The sequence below is a fragment of the Vidua macroura genome, chromosome 15 (genome assembly GCF_024509145.1).
Source record: "Vidua macroura isolate BioBank_ID:100142 chromosome 15, ASM2450914v1, whole genome shotgun sequence".
Classification (NCBI taxonomy): Eukaryota; Metazoa; Chordata; class Aves; order Passeriformes; family Viduidae; genus Vidua; species Vidua macroura.
The window spans coordinates 1,077,812-1,099,688 of record NC_071585.1 but is presented as its reverse complement, the minus strand read 5'-3'; the positions used below and the strand labels follow the sequence as shown (position 1 = coordinate 1,099,688).

Here is a 21,877-nt window from a genome sequence, read left to right as displayed (position 1 = left end):
AACAAATCTCAGCCAAAAAGCGAACAAAAAGCCTACGCACGTGCTTTGAGCCCAAGCCTGCTTTGCCTGACAGCAGCTGGGATACATCCCAGGGAGCGAGAGGTTGAACAGGCAATTAGCACACCTTCTTGCAGAGGGAGCAAGACTTCCAGTCTGGCATTGAACAGAGGGGCCTGCTCTCTCTGGGAGCAGGAGGTGCCAGCGGGAGTGAGTGATGGGCAGGCACTGCAGTGACACCAAGACCACGTTTCACACAGACACCTTTATTTCCATATTTCTGCGTGGATGAATGTTCTTTTTCCTGGGATGTACTGGTAGACAGATAATACCCTACAAAATGGAGTTTAGCAAACATATATATATATATATATATATATATATATATATATGTACACACATATATATAGTCTGGCAAAATTGCTTCTGCATTCCTCAGTGTGTCAGAATGGATGCTTACAATAAACCAAAGCTGAAGGGATACTGATGTTTTGGGTTATTTTTCTTATCTATAACATAAAATAGCGTTTGCAATTTTTTTCAACACGATCGTCTGTTTTCCTGCTTATACTTAAGCAGAATTGCGGAAGAGAAAAGCCATGCCTGTTAGCTTTCAGTTTTCACTACTCTAAGTTACTACCAGTGGTGCAGGTAGAAGAACATTTCTGAACTTTACGCAAGGGCAAACTATCAGTTCAGCATATGCCACCACATCAAATGTAAGAGAACCCCTGAATCAATGATGCAAATAAATCATTGGATTCTTAGCTCACAGCCTCCCCCCACACAGATAAGTTTGAGTCCCAATTTTAAAAGTTTCATTGCAGATTTTTAACCTGACAGTGTCCCTTGAGAAAAAATACATATCTGGTTTAAGAAAGGATGCCCTCCTACAGGTATTTCTTTTTATTATTAAAACCAACATTTTAAAAACCATTCAACAAAATTGAATACAAATTGCCATTGGAGAATAGCATTTGTAACAGTGAAGCTATACATGGCTGATCCATTAACATGGCTTTAGTTATCACAATTTACATTATTTGCACATTTCCTTAGGTCTTTCATGGTACCCTCATAAAGAAGAAGAAAAGTTTGACACACTGCTGCTACCATCTCACCAGAGGCGACCCACAGACACAAGGGTGTTTGTTCTCAACACATATTGCAGTCAGGAAATGCCAATGCCCACGATGCCTGAACCTCAGGTTATTTGTGGCTCAAGCTTTTAGCTTGGCTCATGGTTACTCATAATATTGCATTGCATTCGGAGGAACAGGAAAATAAACAGCCACAGAACAGGCATGGTACTTTTTTTTCTTTTTTTCTTTTTTTTTTTTTTTTTTTTTTTTTTTTTCTTTTTGTATTATCATTTATCACATTCCTATTTGTCAACAGATTGTTACCAAAATGCATGTTAGAAAGGCTTTCTTTTTAAAATGCTGGCATGAAGATGCAAACTAATGTTTGTAACTAGTGAAACAGTCAGAGTCCTGATTCAGACATTATTTAAACATTCATAACTTGCAGGAAATGTGCACAGTTGATAGCACTGCCAGACAATCTGACTGCCTTCTGTTTACTGGCAGGAGGATTGATGAGGGTGGGAGACTGAAGTAGCACAGTGTGTTTTATTTAGAAATCTGTAGCAGTGTTTGTCATAAATATTTCAAGCTCCGTCTATGAGCAAGCAGAGGCTTGGCAAGTTTACAGCAGAGTAACATTCACAGAAAACATGAAAAACAAACCCAAAGCCATTTCCATGCAGAGAGCAGCTCTCTCACAGTCACTGATGTCTCACCTGCTGGCTGGAGCACACCTGGCATGGACAGATGCTGCTGATGGAAAACCCAGAGGCCTTCTATGCACTGGTGCATCCCAGCCTCTGGCTGTAACAGTGGGATCAGGGACAAACACAGGGAAATAATTGCGTTTGCAATGGCAAGGACTCTGCCACAGATAGATTCTGCAATCTGAGTTTTGGGAAAATGCAGCTGTGAGTGACACTTTGCAAGTTCTCCTGTCTCAGCTACTGTGGGCTTCAGGTGAAGCACAGAGCTCAACCCAGGACTGAACATCAGGGGCATGTGGGAGGGGACTGACTCCAGTGGGATCCAAATCAAAGCTCGTTATCCTCTAAGGGCAGATTCAGTGTGGCTCTCAGTATGTCCCTCTCTATCTGATGCACCCTCATTGCTCCTGGCAGTGAAATGCAGGCACAGTGGAGCAGCAAAGGAGATTGTAGAAGTGCAGGGTCAGTACTGGTACCCTGATCAGCAATGCACGTCAGCATGCACTGACAGTGACAGCAGCTGTTTGCTGCTGAGCTGGAGCCACACTCAAGAGAAAACAGTGTCAGCCCTGGTGACAAAGGCAGCTCCCACAGAACTGCTCCCAGCAGGGCCAGGAAACACAGATGAGGCCAAATTCATCACAGTAACTCCAGAAATAAATTTAGCTTCAGGGACTATGGCATCATGCAACTAATAACATTTTCTTTTGAAAAGGGCATATTCCAAACACTTCTGTCTGTATGTGCCATCTCATGAGCACCCTTGAAGCAAGACTATTAGAGGAAAAAGGCACTGTGCTAGCCTGATTCAAATGTTTACTTTCCATTGTCCTGACCATTTCTCCCTCTGCTGAAGTGAACTGCTTAGAATAATAGATTAAGCAGTTTTGGTGGAAGGGAAAACCTGGTAATTATATTAAATGCTGTTATTTGCTAAAGTGATTGTAAGAAGCATCAATAAGGAATGGTGTAAACTGTGTATTATTTCAGCTACAACTGATGTCTTTACGAAGTGCCTGTTAAATAAAGCCTAAATGACCCAACAACTGGAGGAAAGGTATTCTCACAGCAGGGCATCACTCCTGCAAATCCCAGCCCCTCCCTGGAGCTGCTGGATCACTTCTGGGAGGAATTTATTAATGATATTTGTATGAAAGGCAATAAACAAGATAGACTAAGGTGTCATTCCTGCAGACATGTCATTCCTGCATTCACTTGATGCAGCACTTTTGATGACAAGGGAACAACTTAAAGAAATAAAGTTAAGACTACACTGAAGTGTATGGAGGAGCACAGTAAAAGGCGAAAATGCCCCATCTTGGGGAATTTGCATTATCTATATATGATAGATATCTAATATCCTATTATACTAGGACTGACCAGACCTACTTCTGTAATCAGGAATGATTCAATAGATGAAATTTTTATAGAACTAGGGCTACAGAACTGAGGCATTCTGTATATTCTGTATTATAAAAACCTTCCACTTATATAAATTTTTAAATATATCTTCAGTGCTAACAGTTTGTCTGTAATATTGTATGTGATACAATAAAAATAGATGCTTACTGGATGGGAGTGATGCAGCACTATGGCAGGTACTATCCCATCTGTGTAGTTTGAGCAGCTGGAAGAATTGGCTGCTCCCTCCTTCCCTTCACTTCTCAGCCGTTGTCTGCCTGGAGATGGCAATGGCACTCTGGTGGGTCAGCTTTCCTAAAAGGCTTCTTCACAGAAGGCTCTGACATTGCCTAGCTGACAAATCATCCAACCTTGATGTAAAGTCACTACATGACCTTTTCTGTTTTATTAATTAAAAAATCAACCCCCTAAACCAATACTCTAGTTGGCATTAGCAAAGAAATGGGCCTTATACAAGGCGTGCTACCACCTTGTAGGAAAAAAATATGGGGCCTGGGAGCTGATTCTGAGGCTAATAACAATTCAAGAACTCCCAGTGCTGGGCACTTTGTGGGTGCCAAGGTCTGTATGTTGAAACACAGCTGCATCTTTGTTCTCCACTAAGTCAAACAAGAAAGCTTAAATAAGGGGGGGTAAGACCTGACTGTAACATCCAGTGATGAACCTAGAAAGTGTGCGCCAAACTACAGCAAAAGGACCAGAGCATGGCCATGATGCTGCTGAGATGCACAGTGGAGCATCACCTGGTGTCCCTGGGACTCAGCAGGCAGCTGGGACCAGAGCAGGTGTTCTTCTTTCTGTACCAGCCCTGACACACCTGCCTGGTCTCTTGGAAACTTACCATTCCTGAACAAGATTTGTTTTGTCTTTTATATTAATATGTGCAACACATTCTGCTCCTTTCTGACTCACCCTGGCAGGAAGATCACCTGGTTAATATGTTCAGAAAGAACTCCACTAAACTCAGCGTGGTGGCACCAGTGCACGTGAGAGGATAAGCAGGATCTCTGCAGCAACGGGGACACTGGCTACATGGGCTGTCTGTTCAATGTCCCAGCTACACTGACTGTTCATTTTTCCACAGACTGCCCTGGCAGATTCAGGTTTTGTCAAAGCAGATTAACAGCAAAGGCATCCACAGAACATTGTGCCAAACAGAGGTATGGACTGAGCTGTCACTTGCAATAGATGGATGAATAGCTATCAACATGTGTTATCATAGGGAATTAAGCTTTCTAGATTAAAAGCAGGACTTGTGCATAGCAAACAATGCTCTATTATTCATTGAACTTTGAGCAGCAGTTCTCTCTCGTCGGGATTTATTAAAATATTCACATGCTTCCAAAATGAAACAAAAGTCCACCAGCATCTTCCGGGGAAAAGAGGTGGGATCAGTTGCATTCGGTTGTCATTTGGTTGGACATGTCATACAAAATGCTTACACACTGGACATGGCTCAATTGTAAAATCTTTCACCTAGAAAGGAGATCTTTGTTACACAGAAGTCTCAGACTCCTCCAGTGCTCGTCTGGTTACATGACATTCTCAAAGAGCTGTAAGGATCGCATGATATTGTCGTCCTGAAAGCAAGGAGAAGATATTCCCATGAAACCAGCACGGACAAGTACAATTCATAACTCTGCCTCTGCACCAGGGAGTTCTGCAGCTGCTCTGGCAGGCAGCAGCCTTGCTCTGGGAATGTTTTCCCACTCTGTGAGCTGGGGCTCAGTGCCCAGGCCTGATTCAGCACAGCAGCTGGCTTGTGCTTTGGCCCTGGGTTGGTTTGAGGCACACCAAGCACAGGGTCTTCTCCTGAGCCTGATGTCCAGCACAGCTGTGCTGGGCAGGGCACTGGGTTGGTGCCTGTGCTCAACCCTCAGAACCCCTCCTTGACTCCGGGTGTGCAAATGTGCTCTTGGCTAATGTGCTCCACGAGTCCAAATGGAATGGCAGGTTTTGAACCAACTGCCTTGAGGGAGCACTTCCTGCCAAAAATTCCAGTTCAAACCCAAACCACATGCAATCTGTGCAACCTCAACCTCTCTGAGTTTCCTAGAGCCAAATGAGAAAGTTACAGACAGACACAAGGGAAATCCTGGATTACTTCTCCTGAAGTATTGGAATTTTACTTTGAGATAAGAACCAGATTAGTATTCAAAAACATAATGATGGTTTTTCCCCCCAGGAATTCAGTTCAGAACAGCTGTTTGCCTGTAACTGAAAACAATTTTCCACATTGAGTAGCTTAAGAGATCTATTCCACTGCATTCCTCAGTCGTTTTGTGAGGCTGCATCATCCCTGTCACTGCTCACTCAGTAGCAGTAGGAAGCCAATCAACCTCTCCAGGGTCATGTCAGGGCTTCACTGTCCACAAGCCAGAGATGCTGCAATGGCACAGGCAAGCACTGCTGTGCACTGTAGTTTGTTTTTTATAAAGATAAAAAGAATAAATCTTGGTGTTGCAGGGCTTGCTCCTGCCTGCCAGGAAACAGCAGCTGACAGTGCATCAGCCTGCCCAGCTCCCAGTGCCAGGATGGCAGCAGAAGGAACCAAACCCAAACAGGGACAGAGAATTAAACCTCTAACAGTTATGGGTAAAGTAAAGCTGCTTCAATACTGAGACCACTGATCATACACACACCTACAGGCAAGCTACAAACATGCAGAATAATGCACAACACAATTGATTAAATAAAGATGGTGCCAAAAACAAGCCAAACAATCAGGAGGCACCAAGAATGAAGTAACTGAAAAACATTAGCCTTCTATTACGCATCTGCTAAACAAGGATTTGGCTACCTGAAGTCCCTGACTAAGATTTGGATGTGGCCAGAGCCAGATTTGACACCAAAGCAGCAGAAGCCAGCCCAGCCCTCCACAGTGAGCACCTTCCCCTTGCTCAGGGACAGAAGAGCTGTCCAGCTGCAGAACTTGAAAGAATTTTCCAGGCAATCTAAAATGCACAGAAGGGCCAATATGCAATTCAGTGCACCAATATAAACACTCCAAATGGCAGAGGTTACCTTTTACACTGTTATTGTAGTGGTCAAATATTAGAGATATCTCCGAGCAAATATTCACACAGTCAAGGTCTAAGACAATAGACATTAGGCCAATTGCATGTTAACGCAGATGCTTCTTTGTGCCAGTGCTAAAAGTGCCAACAAATCTTAACACAGCCAACCTCATATATGCAATTTGAAAGAGGAGGCTTACTTTCAAAACAGAGGAAAAATTAAAATCATTGCTCTGATGACAGCATTTGCTTTTAATGTTTGACCATGAAAACATCAATTGGTTTTATAACTCAATGTTGTAATTGCAAGAATTTGAGACACCTTTGACTCTGGGCAGTCCCAGCAATGTGCTACATGATAATGACATCTGGGGCAGCACACAAAGACAGCAGCAGACTCTCAAAATGAAGAAAAAAAAACCCAAAAACAAACCAACAAAACCCCAAAACAACTTAAGAAAGTTAAGAGCTTTCTCTACAGTTCTCTGCTTGTCTGTAGAATCAGGCACTCCAGTCCACTCAGTAAAATAAAAGTACTGCACATGAAGACATAATCTCCCATATTCTGCCTCACCCTACCTCGTTATTAAGTCACAGGCTTCACAGGGCATCACAAACTCAGTCTTGAAGCTGTTTTGGTTTTTTGGGGTTTTTTGGTTGTTTTCTTTGTTTGTTTTTTTTTTTTTTTTTTCCCCACAGAGCAAAGAAAACCCAGGATCCTGAGCAGCATCTTGTTTCAAATAGAGTTTATCCAAAGGGAAGCAAATGATGTGACATGAGATAGAACTTTCCTTGCAGTTATAACTTAGTCCTTACCTCCTGACACGATTCAATAAACTCATCTAGAGTTACAACTCCATCTTTGTTTTTATCCATTTTCTGCAAAATAAAATAATGTAAAAATTAGTTTACATTGGTAACACTATTGTTACAGTACAGTATCTTAGTTGATGCAACCTGAATAAAGCTGGGCACTTATCTTAGACCACAGACTAAGTGGCCAGTGGCCAGTGTTGGATTGGCCAACTGCTAAGCACTTGTTTACTCTGGGATTTGGAGCACTTTTGAGGTTATCTCTAACTGATTTCTTGACACACACCAGAACCTCTGTCCTTATTCCATCGTTTATTTATTCACTGCCTGACCAACCCACACCCACATTCCTGTCAGTCCTTAGGGCAACTGAGAGAAGCAGCACAGAAGGCCTGCAACACATGCAGAGGCTTCAGACTTACTGGCCATGGCACATCCCAAGGCAAAGGGTCAGGCTAAGAGACATGGGAGATACCTTTGGAGCCAAGAAATCAGCAGGCATTGCAGTACTAGGCTGAGTGGCTGCTAGGGTTTATTTTGAAATATATAGCGAAGTATAGGCTCAACTTTACAGGAAAGTCTGTCTATCAGTGCCTAGCTCAAGTGTTAAGAAAAACCAATAAAAACCCCGGTACCTGGAAAAACACTTCTACATGCTGCCTTGGTGCATCTTCCTTGAGCACTGGATATGTGTATTTTCCCATCATATCATAAATTGCCTTTACGATATCCATCATTTCCTGCCATGGCAGCATGCCAGCACAAACACAAAAGGGAAATTAAGAGAAATGAAGACCCATTTCTGTCTTGCACTGCCCTATTCTTCACCCTCCTTCTCCTATGACAAACCAGCACCTGGAATGCCCGTGCATGTGCATGGAGACAGATGTACCAGACACACCAACACCTTATAGAAAGAATTGCTTCCCTTTTCCCACACAGTGCCACACGCTCCCAGTGCTCCCTCCCCTCCCCTGGCCTGGCTTTGACACAGCAGGTCCTGGCAGCAAGGGCTGTGCTCAACCCTGTACTGTGGCACCAACCCTGTTCAAAGGGCCTCCTCCAGGGCCAGGGACCCTCACAGCTGGAACTGGGAATCTAGTCCCTCCCCATACCTTGCACAAATTGCCCCACAGCTCCACGACCAGTGGCAGTAACTGCAAACCCTCCAGGGATGCACAATGGGTTTGAGTGGACCAAGTTGTATTTGATGTATATTCAAGGTCACCATGCTCAAAACCAAGACTTCCCGTAACGGGAACAAGCAATACCAGATAAGAAGATACAAACAGATGACAATGCAGGATTTGGTAGCAATGCTGCTTCGGATGACCCCCTCAGTGTCTCCCTGTGCAGAAAGCAAGCCCTTGAGCCTCAGTCACAAAATACTGCCACCATCACCCTCCCCTTCACAAAGCTTATGTGGCTCAGAGCTGTTATCCAGCATTTTACTCCTGGATAACACAATTCATTAAAGGTACCATAATATAGGAAAATATGTCTAGAAAATTATGCAATAAGACCACTATGCACTTTGCTTACACAAACACGAGTCCACTCTGATTTACATTTAATTAGCTCCAAGTATAATTCATTGTGTTCTGCAACAAAACCCAATCAACTCTCCCTTCCAAAATCAACCACATTTGTCAGGAACAGCCCTACCTCCTTGTTTATATAGCCATCCTTATTTATGTCATACAGATTAAACGTCCATCTCAGCTTTTCGTGAACAGTTCCCCGTAGCAAAATGGACAGTGCCATCACAAAATCCTGGTTTGGGGCAGAGAGAGAAGTATGAATTCTCATAACATCCTTTTCTAAGTCACCCTCTTTATACAATGCCAGTCAAAAGATATATTTTTTTTAGGATGGAGCATATGCTTATCAACCTCTTTTGGCTCCCTTTTCCAAAAATGTGTCCTCTCTGACTGAACTCAATGGTTGATGCATTCACTGAGATATCTGGTCTTTAAGAGCACTGCCAGATGCTCCAGTAGTTTTTCTCCTTCCTGCTGTAAGTACCTGTTTCTCAGATTGCCACCACCTGATTAAACACAGCTGGATTGTGCCTGTGGAAGTAGAAGCTGATGCTTTCTTACCTCCTGACCGAGGTGCTGGCAAAGAAGGGAGAGAATCCTATCTGAGAGATAAACTCCTCTGACACAGAGAGCCCTAGATTTTGCTCTCTGGCAAAATCTGCCAGACTGGACCAGATGTGATTCCCACCACTAATTACTCAGTGTGGGACACATAATTTTAATTGGTTTTCTTTGCTTAGGGTAAAGTTACTGCTTCTGATAACTGTGATTTATTAATTATACTGCACTGTGGCTCAGGCACTAGGAATAGCATAGATAGAGGGGATTTTTAGCACAGGCAGAGCTTCAGGATAACAGAGCTATACAGCTCCTGGTAACTCATTTAATAGCTTTAGTCACCTCCATGAGCTCTGCATGGGGCAGTGCAGCACTGCTTAGAAAACCTCTGCTCCTTTTTGCCAAGCCTCTGAGGAATTTGAATTTGTTGATAAAAAAGGGGACAAAAGTCTCATGTTTGACAACCAGTTAAGAGATAGATCTGCCAGGAATGAAAGTTCAGCACTTTCTAGGTTTGCTTTTGTTTGTTTGTTTGTTATTTTAACAGCATTTTCCTGTTCTCAGTCTGTTTAGGTTTCTGAACACCTTCAACTACTGAGGAGCTGCCCCATGCAAACCTCCCACTGCAGCCCTCACCACAGAGACACACAGATACATATAGAAACATCCCCATTTTACATTTAATGAATGGGCACATTTCCCAGTCTTACCTGGAAATTACCAGAGGTTTTGGACATTTGACAGCAAAGGCAAGAGTGCCTATGATTTGTAGTTTTATAGGAGTTTTACAGTCTTCAGAACTATGAAGTTCATCCTCCAGAAATCTATCCCTTTGCTGCACCCCTACAGCTATGGGCTGAGCATGAAGAGAGGTTGTTTGTAGCCACTGCAACAGGCCTTTTAGTTAAAATGTGCATTTAGCTTTCAAGTACCTGAGATCCTTGTTCAACACATCATGCAATGCATGATGACTGCAGAAGGTACAAGATGCAAGTTCTCTATGTCCCTCATCTCATTTAATATAGGACTGTCCTCAGCCACTCCTCTCTGCTGAATAAACCTCTGCACTTTCTCCCTCTGACCCTGACTAGTACAATCTAGATCATTCCTTACTGACATGGAACTGCATCTGTATAAACTAAAGTGAACCAGATTTGAAAACATTGACTGACTTTAGACTGAAACCTCTAATTTTTAATCCAACAAGTCCTACTACTTTGCGATGAAGACTAGACAGAAAAGGTTAAAAACACAAAATTGAAAAAGTGGCATGGAAGGAAGATGCAAATCAATCACCTCGAACTTCACGGAGCCATTCTGTGCAGTGTCGAAGGCATTGAAGAGGTAATGTGCATACATGCTGGCATCTGAAAGGCACAGGGGGCAAGGACTCATCATACACTAATGACTCTAAACAAGTCATGAACTTATTTTCCTTCTGTATACAATTCAACCCTGACGCATTGCCAGGTATTCTATGAACCACTAAATGTTATCATGGACTTACAAAATCCTGGCACCCTCCCTTAAAACAGCCTTGAAGTGCAAAAGCTTTTATTACAGTAGAAACTATTTGGATTTTGGAGCATTACCTGAAAGAATGAGCAGAAAATCCCCACCAACCATGAGTGTCTCCAATTCAAATGGTGGGAAACACAGCAAAAACATAAAAAAATGACTGCAATCTGCAGCATCCTTTCTCTACCTTTTTGTTTTGTGGGAGAAACAGCAGAGACCCCCCAGGGAATGCCCAGCTTCAAAAGGATCTTGCTCCAGTTACTTGAGTTTGACCCATGGCTGCTGGAGAGCAATCTCACCTAGAGGCATATTTTTGTCCTTTTGAATCTTAAACTGGTGGGTTTAGAAAATCACAACAGGAAATCATGCTGACTTCATGCTGAAATTTAATGCAAACCTTTTATAGGTGTATGTCTTTGAGGTCCCACGAGTTGTAAAACATAAGCATGTGTTTTATTTTGACATTTAGTTGAAAAAACACTTGTTAATGACCTTGTTTAAGTAAATGCACATGCACACATACACCCTTGCAGAAAAGTCAGTCATCTTTCCCCAAAGAGAGTGTTCTGCAGCTACTACAGAGTGGGATATTTTGGAAAACCTCAAATCTTTTGCTAAAAAGCCACTTAAATGACTAATTTCTTTCAATTTGAGAACACACATCCCCACAAAACATATCCAATTAGAATATATAGATTCTTGATGTTTTTAAAAGCCAAGAACATGTATTATTTGAGAGATTTAATACAATACCTTAATATGCCCATTCATTACATGGCCCTGTCTTAGTCACATAAACACCAAAAATTATCATTTCAGGTATCCAGGAGTTTACTTATCAACTAAAAACAGCTTTAAGAATTTTAAGGAGGTTTTGATAAATTTTCAGGCCAAAAAGAAGTCTGAGACCCTCCTGTGTAGACACTACATGCCCAGCAGTTCAACAGCAGGGAAGCACAGACACACTGAGGGGAAGCAATTCCATTTTCTGCCAACAGAAAGTCTGAACAGAACAAAGCATCAACCCTCAGTTTCTCTTTTGGACCTGGGGAATGAAGAGATGACATTGAGGGGCAATCTTTATGGGGGTTTTTATATGTGAAATAACTGTTCAAAGGGCCTAAAATTTTATTACCTTGATGTTTGTGTTTCTGTGTAAAACCCCTCAAAGCTTCAGCTTGATTCCCCTTTCTCGCACGGATGACCAGCAGCAGTATTGCAGCCAGCTGGCAGAAGGCAATGTTAGGGCTTCAAGAGCCCTGGCAGGCACAAAGCACTCCACTTACCTCCATGAGGAAAAAACTGTGCATAGATCTGTTTGAATGTTTCTTCATTAACAACCCCACTAGGACATTCCTGTTGGAAAACAAAAGGAAAAAAAGACAGAAAGAGAATCAAGAAAAACACAGGTTTGTAAAGGTTCATTTGCAAAACTCTACAAGCCCAAAGAGAGCAATGAAAGAAATCACCTACCTATTCTCATAGTACTCTGCATGCACAGGCTGTGCAGCTGGAGAAATTAAAGTAATTCAGTCTGCAGTTTCATCCTAAGCATCTCACTAAGCTGGTTCACCATTATTAACATTTCTAAGTGTGTTCTCAGCAGTTTCATTGCTGTTTTTTAATCCTCAGCAGCAGACTGTAGCCAGGCGAACAGTCCATAGCACACTAGTAAGTCCTTACAAACAAACCTCAATAATAAACACACCCCCACCAGCTCAGTGCTGCTATAACATACATTACAGAGCCTTGGACACTGCTACCTAACCATGTGATGTTTTCAGTTAGAGAAAATACTTCCCAGTTAATGGCACTATTCCTCAAATTTGCCTATCAAGCAATTTTGAAAATTAAACCAGAGTAGACCAATAAAATAACCACAGCACTCTGTCCCTGCTGCTAGGAGGTGCTAGAGATGGATTATCTGAGCAGGCTAACTCCCTCTCACCAAACTCACAGAACTGGCACATATAGCCTGGCTTGATGCTTATACTGAGCTGAACGGCAGACTTGGGATCAAGAAAGTTCCTCTGTTCCTGGATTTTACTCACCCCATGCATTCCTCTCTGTGTCATGCTGTGATGCCTGCCTCACTTTAACACAGGTGCTTCAGCCAGGAACTACGCAAAATATAACCCTTTGCACAAGGAACCACCAGCTTTTCATTCTTGGAACATGACTCCTACTACCTTGCCTGATAGTCCCAAACTGCTGTTTAGACAGAGCCAGCAAACAGTCAGTCTGACAACTTTTCTATGGGCCACTCATGATTTTGTAGGTTGCAAGGTTTCTAGTTAGATGAATATTTTTGAACTGTTCCAAAGCTCCTCATAAAACATGTCTGGTTTTCTTATCACAAGAGAAGTGGTTACTTTTTCATCTCTAAAGCAGAAATCATCAAAGGAAGATAATTAAATAGAAGCTAACAGCTACCATAAGAGATTCTCCCAAATATTTCCTAAATATTCATGTTTTCTGAAGCTTGTAAGCTAACATACATTAAATAAATCATCTGATATTTATTTATGGTATCTTTTAATAATTGATCAGACCCAGAACTGTATCCACAGCCATTTTTGGGCAGCAGTGTTCTCCTTGGTCACTGAAGCGCTGTTGCTACAAGATCGCACAGGGTCCTTGCAGAGTATTTCACCAAATTGTCATTCTTTTTAAAACCAAGCCTGGCACAACTGGCCCATCCTTTCCAGCACAGTGCTACATCAAGATTTACTTCCTACTCTCCTCGTCATAGGACAACTCTTATATTATCTAAGAGCCACAACTTCACCTGCTGAAAGATGGTTTGTAGATGAGGGACTGATCATTCTTTTCTCTATGTTTCCCTCAACTGCAGAGTCCCCGAGGTCCCTTCCCTCTGTTTATTACAGAGATGTGCACATGGCTGCCGCTGCTGCTGCCTGTGCTCTCTCACAGGGGCAAGGGCTACCCTGGCAGTTGGGCCATTGGGCCTGCTTAATTTTCTGAATTTCCACGTGATCCTTATTGCTTCTGATGCTCCATCTGGAAGCCAAATGAAAGTTTGCATCACAGCTCTAGGAGTTCTGGGGAGAGGCAGTGCTGACATTGATCAGCCCATTTAGCTCTCTATAACTGGATTGCTTTCAGACACATATGCTACTACCAATTTATTTGCAGTTAATTGATCACAATTTTTGTTTTATAAGGGCCAAATAATGCTCCAGAGGCCTCATTAGTGCTATAGTACTACTTAATTCTGCTGACTCGAAAGAAATCTGTCTTGTGAAACAGAGCAGGTGAGCTTAGTGTCAATTTAAATTCCACTGAAGTTAATAAAGATTCACTCATTCAAGAAAAAATCCTTGTCAGTAAGAAGAACACAGTCCTTCACTGTAGTATTCATAAGGTTTTCTTTTGATAATAGCATTTTAGGTTAACACTTCTCATTTCCTAAACCTAATAATTATTTAAAAATGCCAAACAGTAAACATTTTTTTTTTGGTGTTGTCATCATGCACAGAAAAAAACCCTCATTTTCCCAAGGCTGACTATCAAGCTCTGGCAGCACAAGCTGTGCATCTGAACTTACCCTCTTCTTTTAAATCACTAGATCACAAAGGAGCTGAATCCACATAAAAACCAAACACACCAACCCACAAAACCTAAAGGAAAATAAAACAGCAGTCGCATTTTTCCGCTGCTGGAATCAGAAATAAACTTCACTGATTGCTTTCAGAGATATGCAAAGCAGAGATGCAGGGAGTACAGGGGAGCTGAGCATGCTCTGCCTTTCAGACCCTCCTCAGTTCAGCTGGCCAGAATATGAGGATGAGTACCCAGAGGTAATGTTTTGAAAATTAGAGGTAGTAAATTAGCCAACCACAGACAAACGCACAATCCAGATTTGCATCTCTAAGCTCTCACACATTCCATGTAGTTTGTTGTTCTATGTTCTCCCACTTTGGAGATGTTTTGGGGATTATTAAAGTGTCAGAATATTTCTCCCTTGCTTCTACTGCTCACTTTAACCTCCATAATCCTGCTTAGTTAAAATTACCTTTCATACTACCCTTTGTTACAGATTTGCTAAAATACTCACACTAAAGCAAGGTAAGGATGTCTCCAGCAGCCTCTCAGTCATTTGGGTTGTCTGTTTCCTGATTCAGGAAATTATCCCTTGCAGATAACAAGCATTTCCCCTAACAGCACAAACCTTCCCAAACTGAGCAAAAAAACCTACAAAACCCCCAGTTCTTTTAAATCCATGTACTCGATTCCAAAGAATGCAAGCCATGAAACATGGCCTAAGTAGAAGATCCTGAAATCCTGAATTACCAAGCTCAAATCTCTATATTGTTCGTCACTTCATTAGACATCAATTCATCAATTTTAATAATAAAAATATTTCCTTGCTCTCCTCCCTGTAATTCCATAACTAGCCACCAAACTTTACTCCTCTGGGGGGCAGAAACTTTCTTCTAATTCCAGCCTATGCCTATTCATGGCCATTCTGTTCCTGTGCCAATATTGCTGTTTAGCTCAAACAGTTCTGGTGGTTTTGTAGACAGAAGGTATCACATTTTCTTTTGTTAAGTTGTACCAAGGCAAGACCCACCAGAGGCTCTGATGGATTTGCCTGTAACTTTGCTTTTTTAGAATCCCAACCAAAGAGATGGGACCAAACACCTCATGTTAGTCAGGCTCCAGTCTTACCACAGCTAACACAGAAGTGCAAAGGAGACCATTCACATAAAGTGGGCAGAGACACCTGCTAGATAAATGTGAACTGTTGGTCCTGGAACCAAGAGTTGCTGGAGGGTGGCACCCTCTCACAACTGGAAAAGAAAGCTGAAGGCAAAGAGAGGGGACATTTGGCCAGGCAGCAATAATACAGGCCTGGCTAGCATGCTCAGCTTCTCTGGAGATGAATTTATTGGCAGCCTCTATCACTCTGGGCCAAAAACACCAGGCCAGACTAGTGACACCCTGGGTAAAGACTGAGACGATTTGAAGGGAGGGGGGGAACAGAATTCAGAGACAAAGAAAGAACAGGTTTAAAGGTACTGAGAATTAGGACCCTGGTCAGACAAGCACCAGTCCAGAGGCCAGCCCAGGCTGTGCTGAGCTGCCTTTGGTAGAACACCATCCTGGCTCCTGCACACCAAATCCTCTGCAGCCAGGACCTCCATCCCTCTGTCCCCTACACAAGTTCCTGCAAATGGCTCTGTGATTTTCCAGGTGTTGCCTTGTGATTAAACAGGAACTGTGCAATAATCACTGAGAGCAAACAGTAAGTACAAGCCAGGGAGGAAAATTACTGTATTCCCACAGGGATTTTGAATCTCCAGATGGCACCATAACATTATCCCAATGAACAGACTGTTTGGTACAATAGCAAATACGGTAACAGATGAGCCAGTTTGCCTCCTGTGCATAATTACCCATCCCATTGAAACCAGGATTTGCAGGCTACCAGTGTTAAAGTTGCACTTTCATGTCAATTTAAACCTTACACATGAAACTTTGTTTATATTGTGTGAAGATCAGCTGGATAATAACAGTCTTGGTTTATATCTGGATATATCTTAATATCCACATATAAACCAGGACCTTGCCATCACTGCCAATTAATACCAAGACTTTCAGTGATGTCCTAGGTTTAGGTCACAAGTTAAATGCCCTTGTCTGCCATTATTGCCCTGGGAGGTAATGCCTCTGTAGTGCAAAGTGGTAGCAGAATTGGGAAAGGCAGAGGGTAAATGTCCTGTGTGCTGAGAGTGCTCCAGGTCTGCCTCACTGGTTTGCATCTGGAGCTGCAAATGTCCCCAGCACAGAGCAGAGCTCTTCCACACAGGATTCCCACCTGACAGCAATACAGAAGGCACTGTAGAGATCTTAGCAAAACTGGGTTTAACCTTGTTCTGTAGGCAGTCATGTCATATCAGGGTGTTAATCTGCCAAGTTTTGTCTCAAATCCCTGTGATTTTCTGCTGGCTGGCAAAAGCATAAAGAGATATCAATGTTCAGTTAGGCAACTTTACACATTAAATGACCTTCTGCGTGCAGCAAAGGCTGCAGAAATACGCCACACGCACCAACAAAAATACAGAAAGCTGAGCTGTGCTTTGGCCCACTTAGGTGAGCAGTGAAATAAAGGGTAAAACCACCAGATTCCTTGGAAAAGTCAAATATACACTGGAAATGTAATCTGATCAAATTTCAAAAATCTATCAAAAAGAAAGGCCTTTCTCTAAGTCCTGCAGGTTCTTCAGAATTGCCTGTATTTAAGGTAGCTCAGCTTTCTTTTGACAAGTTTTTACACAATAGACTTGACTGAGAAATGTCAGCATTTTGTTGCAATGGTTTCTAAATGCTGGAGCTGTCCTGCAAGAGAATATAAAAACCATTCTGTGTTCCTTGAGCCAGTTTGATTCTGACCTGTTAATCACCCTTAAAACATGAGCTGGCACAAACCACCTGGGTGACTAAATCCTGACCCTCAGGAAAACATGTAATGAGTACTCATTCTTCAAGGTCCATAAAGCATCTGCTCCATGTAGCCTCAACATTCCCCATCAATTTCTCCTGATTGTGAGGAGCCCCTGGGAGGCAGCAGCAGAGCCAGGCTGAGGCTCAGAAGCTGCAGACTCTGGGCTCCCAGGGAGCCTGGCTGGAACAGTGGCTCACAAGGCTGGGCACGGAGCTGCTCTGCACACTCCGTCATGCCTGCTGGCACTGCTGCCTGCTTGCCCAGAAATCTGCAGCCTCTCTCTGGTCTCCTCAGTCTTAACACACATTCAAGTTTTGATTTCACTTTGGCTCCTGCCACTCTAGCCTTATTCCCTACTTATACAGGACCCTGAAGTCCTAAAGTGCTTGTCGTGGGGACAGGACATTTTCATGCTCATTATCCCAATCGTGGTTTCTGTTCCCTGTCCTCAGTTTGTTTTGTCTTCCTTCCCCCCCCCCCGGCTGGCTGCTGGCTTGCTGCTTGGCTTGCTTGCTGCTTTTGCTTGCAGTTTGTTTTCCCCTAATTTGTCCTAAACCAGGACAACAAGAGCAAGATTTCTGCACCTAGAGAAGGGATGAAATCTCCATCCTGGGCACCTAATCACAAGTGAACAGTACCACTTATATTTGAACATGAAGTGATGACAACAAGGTTTAAATAAGTAGCCATAAAAACATTTTCAGGTTATCTTCAAGTACTGGCACAGATGAGGAAATTGAAGTGCGCTTGCTGACATTTGGGGAACAAGTTTAATGAGAGCATTATGTGCTGAATATTCATTCAAACCCAGTTTTAGGCAGATTGCAGTGTCATAAATATTGGATGGAGAGGCAGATGTGCTCATTTTGCTGTGGTAAGGGAGATCTTATACAAAACTACTAATGCTTTGCAGGGGAACAATACAAAATCGAGCTGAGCAGTTGAGGCTGGTGAGGACATACATATTAGACTGTTCATTGCAGTACTGTTCTTACATTTTTGAATCCTCTGTAAAGAACTTGAAGTTCTCTTTTAGTGAAATTGGTTTGTGCTTCAAGCTGTTCCAGTCCCTCGGGTCTATGGCACACTGTCGTCATTTCTAGTTCATCTTCAATTTTATCTGAAAGAGAACACAGGAAAATATTTATTTTGATTGTTACCTTTGCTCTTTTAACATGATGGAGAGGACAGACTGGATTTCAAGAGCAACAGATCAAAAAGAAGCCACCAACAGAACTGATCTGTGTAACTGTTTTCAACCTCTTGAAAGCAAAATAAAAGACACAGGAGTAAAGCAGTAGCTCACATTTCTTCCTGGGCTGCCAATTAGCTGCCGATTCACAAATCCAAAATGGTGGTGAGAGCAGCAGGGCAGCAGCAGACACATTGCTTCAAAAGGCAACCACAGACATTTCATACCTAAATATTGAGACAGCGTGAAGGAATGGCACTTTCAAAGTACTGGCTTCAGCTTTCTAGCTGTGCAAATATACCTGAGAGAGCAGACATGCTCAGACATATCAGACAATGCCCTTATACTGGGGTTAAACAGTGAGGGAAACTCTTCTGTGTGCTAACCAAAAAGCTTGCTCTAGTGACATTGAAGGTCACTTCAGTCCTAGGAGAAATTCATATTTTGTCCACAGTTGCAGAATCTGGAATCAATTCAGCCTGAATTTAGAAGGACTTTTTGGAGAGAGAGATAAAAAATGAAAAACACTTCTATGCATTTTATTCAAGAGTGTGTTCTTCTACAAGGAAGAAAAATACTATCACATCCTGAATTGCCATAACCTCACTTCATTTTTGATGCATGTTTTCCCCTGCCAAGCCCATCCCCCAGCAGTGTATGCAATGCCCAAATACATAGATATTTAGTGTCTATCAGTTCTCTAAACTTCAAGGACCAGACCCAGCCTTCAGCTGACATGAAAATCCAATCCACATCCAAAAGTTGCTTGGCATAAAAGCAAACACTCCCCTTATTGTCAAAAACTGCACAATTCATATCTTGTAAAAACATTTTAGGTTATTTGGCTCAAGTATAACATAGATATAGATATAGATATAGATATAGATATAGATATAGATATAGATATAATATACATATAATATGTCATTTCTGTTATAAGTCAACAATTTAAATCAAAATTTGCAAGGAAATAGAGTTACTCTGAATAGAGGAAAGGCATGAATTCAGAATCATGAACTCATGAGCAGACTGGCTCAGTGAAAGAACAGACCGGCCCAAAGGTATATTTTCATAAGCTAATTAATTATGCAGAGATATACACACACACACATATATATGTATACATACACAGATTAAATTGAACATTATTAAGGGAGGGCACATGTTAATGGCTCATTTTGTCAGTATTAAGAACTGGTTCAAAATATTGGTGAATTCAGCTATTCTCTTAATCCACCACATCTGCAACATCACAGTCAGCATTTGTAGGCCTTGAACAGATAAAATGTATTCCTAAATCCTGTTCTGAAGGTCCCTTGCAGAGCAGGGGAATAAAGGTGAGAGGCTGTAACAGCAAGGGACAGGAGCAGAGTATCAACTGTTCATGATGAAGAAAAAGGGACTGAAGGCTGGCAAGAGGCCAAAAGAAGCCTGAAGTACACACCTTCCCCACACAGAGGGGAAGAGTCTAGAAATTACAGCTCCTGTTAGAAGAAAGGAAATGTAAAACCATGTCTGCTACAGGAAAAAGTAATTTGAAATAAGGGGGAAAAGCCATTTTCTTTGCAAGAGAATTAATGACACAAAACAAAAGAATGCAGAAGCTGTAAAGAGAGAAAATTGTGAGGAAGAAATTCTTTAAAATGAAGGATGAGAAATGAGTGGTTGAAAAAAGGAGAGAAAATCCACCTCAATAGTCCTCACCCTCCAAAAAGATTTGGGATTTTTTGTTATTTGTTTCCTTTCAGTGCTTGCTCTCAAGTCAGGTCTTTTCAACCTGTTTCTTCCATTCCCTGATACCCTATAAATTAATCACAGAAACCTCAGTGGCAAACCAGGAGGTTGGCACTTCCTCCTCTGCCCTCGCTTTTTATCATGGGCATTGTAGTTCCTTTTATTTGCATTTTCATTATCATCCTGGCTCAGTCCCTCCAGCTCTTCAGAGGTGTCACTGTATGAAATACGAGCTCTTGCATTTATAACAACTACAGTTTTATTAAACTGAAGTTCACTGAGGGTGGTGAGTGGAAGCAGAAGTGTATATACATAAACACATGCAAATTTAAACTTCTGATATGAATGATGTTAAGGTATTTTATCTAATACCACATTCTTCCTCAGTTTTGCCTTGTTTACAGTTTTCTCCTGAGAGATTTGAGTGTAGGAAACAACCTTGCTGCTGGTTTAAAGTTAATTTTCTTCTTCAATTCACTGATGCATGAACAGACCTTGGGACTGACTGCACCCACTGTGAGGGTTGAGTGTGATCACCTCCCCAGCTCAATGACACCTGTACCTGCCTGGTGCTTACAGCATCCTTATCCTTTCCAAGCTGGCAGGACATCCCTGCCCTGCTGATGGAGACAGGCACAGCACTCAGGGGCTGGATGCCATCCAGCTGCTCAGTGAGAGCTTGAAGAGCTCAAACCTTAGCAAAAAAAAAAAAAAAAAAATAGTTTGGTTGGTGATTTTTTTGTTGTTTTTGTTTTTTGGGTTTTTTGAGGGTTTTTTTTTTGTTTGTTTTTGGGTTTGTTTTTTTTTTGTGTGTTATCTGTGCTCACTAATCATGTGGAAGCAATAACTAATGCAGAAGGCTTCTTCTGCTTACAGGTACTGATAAATAGTAATTTATTCTTTTTCTGCTTTTATTTCCAACACTTGTTGAAATCATCCCAGGATCAATCCCTTCCATACCAGATGGCTGCAGTGAGTTGTGTCCTAGGCTGAAGATTGTTTAGCCAGTACAGAGCATTCACTTAGCTGTTTTCCTTACAATGTGTTTTAAAATGGAAGAATGGGATGTAACATTTCTTGAGTTCAGATTTATTTCTGCCCGTATTTTTGTGGCTGCTTTAATAGCAGGATATGAGGTCTGTGTCTGGTAGAATCATCTGTGATAATCTTACTCCTGTGTAGTCCCAGATTAAAACAGTCACTTAGGTTTGTATTTTTGTGCAAAATAGCATCTGTATTTGCTTAGCCCATAGGATATGCACATTTCCTTTCATAATGGAAACCAAACAGTGACTTCACTTTACAAAGAAAAATAATCTTGACACACTTGCAACTACACGTATATTTTAGATTGGTGCTAATGAACAAGACTTTTTCATTTCACTGCTCCCTTCTCAAGAGCAGAGAGCGTATTTTCCTTAAGGCAAATTGATGTTTAAACAGAATACACTTTAGAAGTTACTGAATGAAGCTTGCTTTATTCATCCTTTCATATTTGCTCCAATTTTACCTTTTGTTATCTTTTCAATTTGGGAAGTTCCATACTCAAAGTGCCTGCAAATGGCCCTGCATTTCAGACAACTGTTTGCAATGAAAGGGACCTCAAAGATCGTCTAGTTCCAACTGCCTGCCGCGAGCAGGGACACCTTCCACCAACCCAAAGATCATCTGTGCACCATAAAACAATGGTGTGTTATTCCCCAGCTGCTGCCTCAGCTCTGGGATTGTGCAGCCACGATTCTGAGCCTGCTCATCCTTACTGGCGCCTGCAGCTGCCCCTACACCCCCAGACTGTGCCCAGGGCTGGGTTTGCTGGGCCACACA

The 21,877-nt window shown here is 42.0% G+C and overlaps 1 protein-coding gene across 3 annotated transcripts in view; it reads right to left on the bottom strand.

The window, feature by feature from the left end:
• Nucleotides 1–21,877, bottom strand: part of KCNIP1 (potassium voltage-gated channel interacting protein 1) — a 190,611-nt gene that overhangs the window by 691 nt on the left and 168,043 nt on the right. The window contains exons 2-8 of one of the 3 annotated variants that reach the window (XM_053991148.1): nt 18,123–18,247; nt 11,945–12,014; nt 10,437–10,507; nt 8,707–8,814; nt 7,677–7,781; nt 7,045–7,107; nt 252–4,791 (exon numbers count right to left, since the gene is read on the bottom strand). In XM_053991148.1, coding sequence (XP_053847123.1) covers nt 4,744–4,791; nt 7,045–7,107; nt 7,677–7,781; nt 8,707–8,814; nt 10,437–10,507; nt 11,945–12,014; nt 18,123–18,247 — 590 coding nt within the window. In that variant the 3' untranslated portion in view covers nt 252–4,743. Of the gene's footprint in view, nt 1–251; nt 4,792–7,044; nt 7,108–7,676; nt 7,782–8,706; nt 8,815–10,436; nt 10,508–11,944; nt 12,015–18,122; nt 18,248–21,877 lie in introns of those variants that run through there. The other 2 variants (XM_053991147.1, XM_053991150.1) reach the window with 2 other exon arrangements.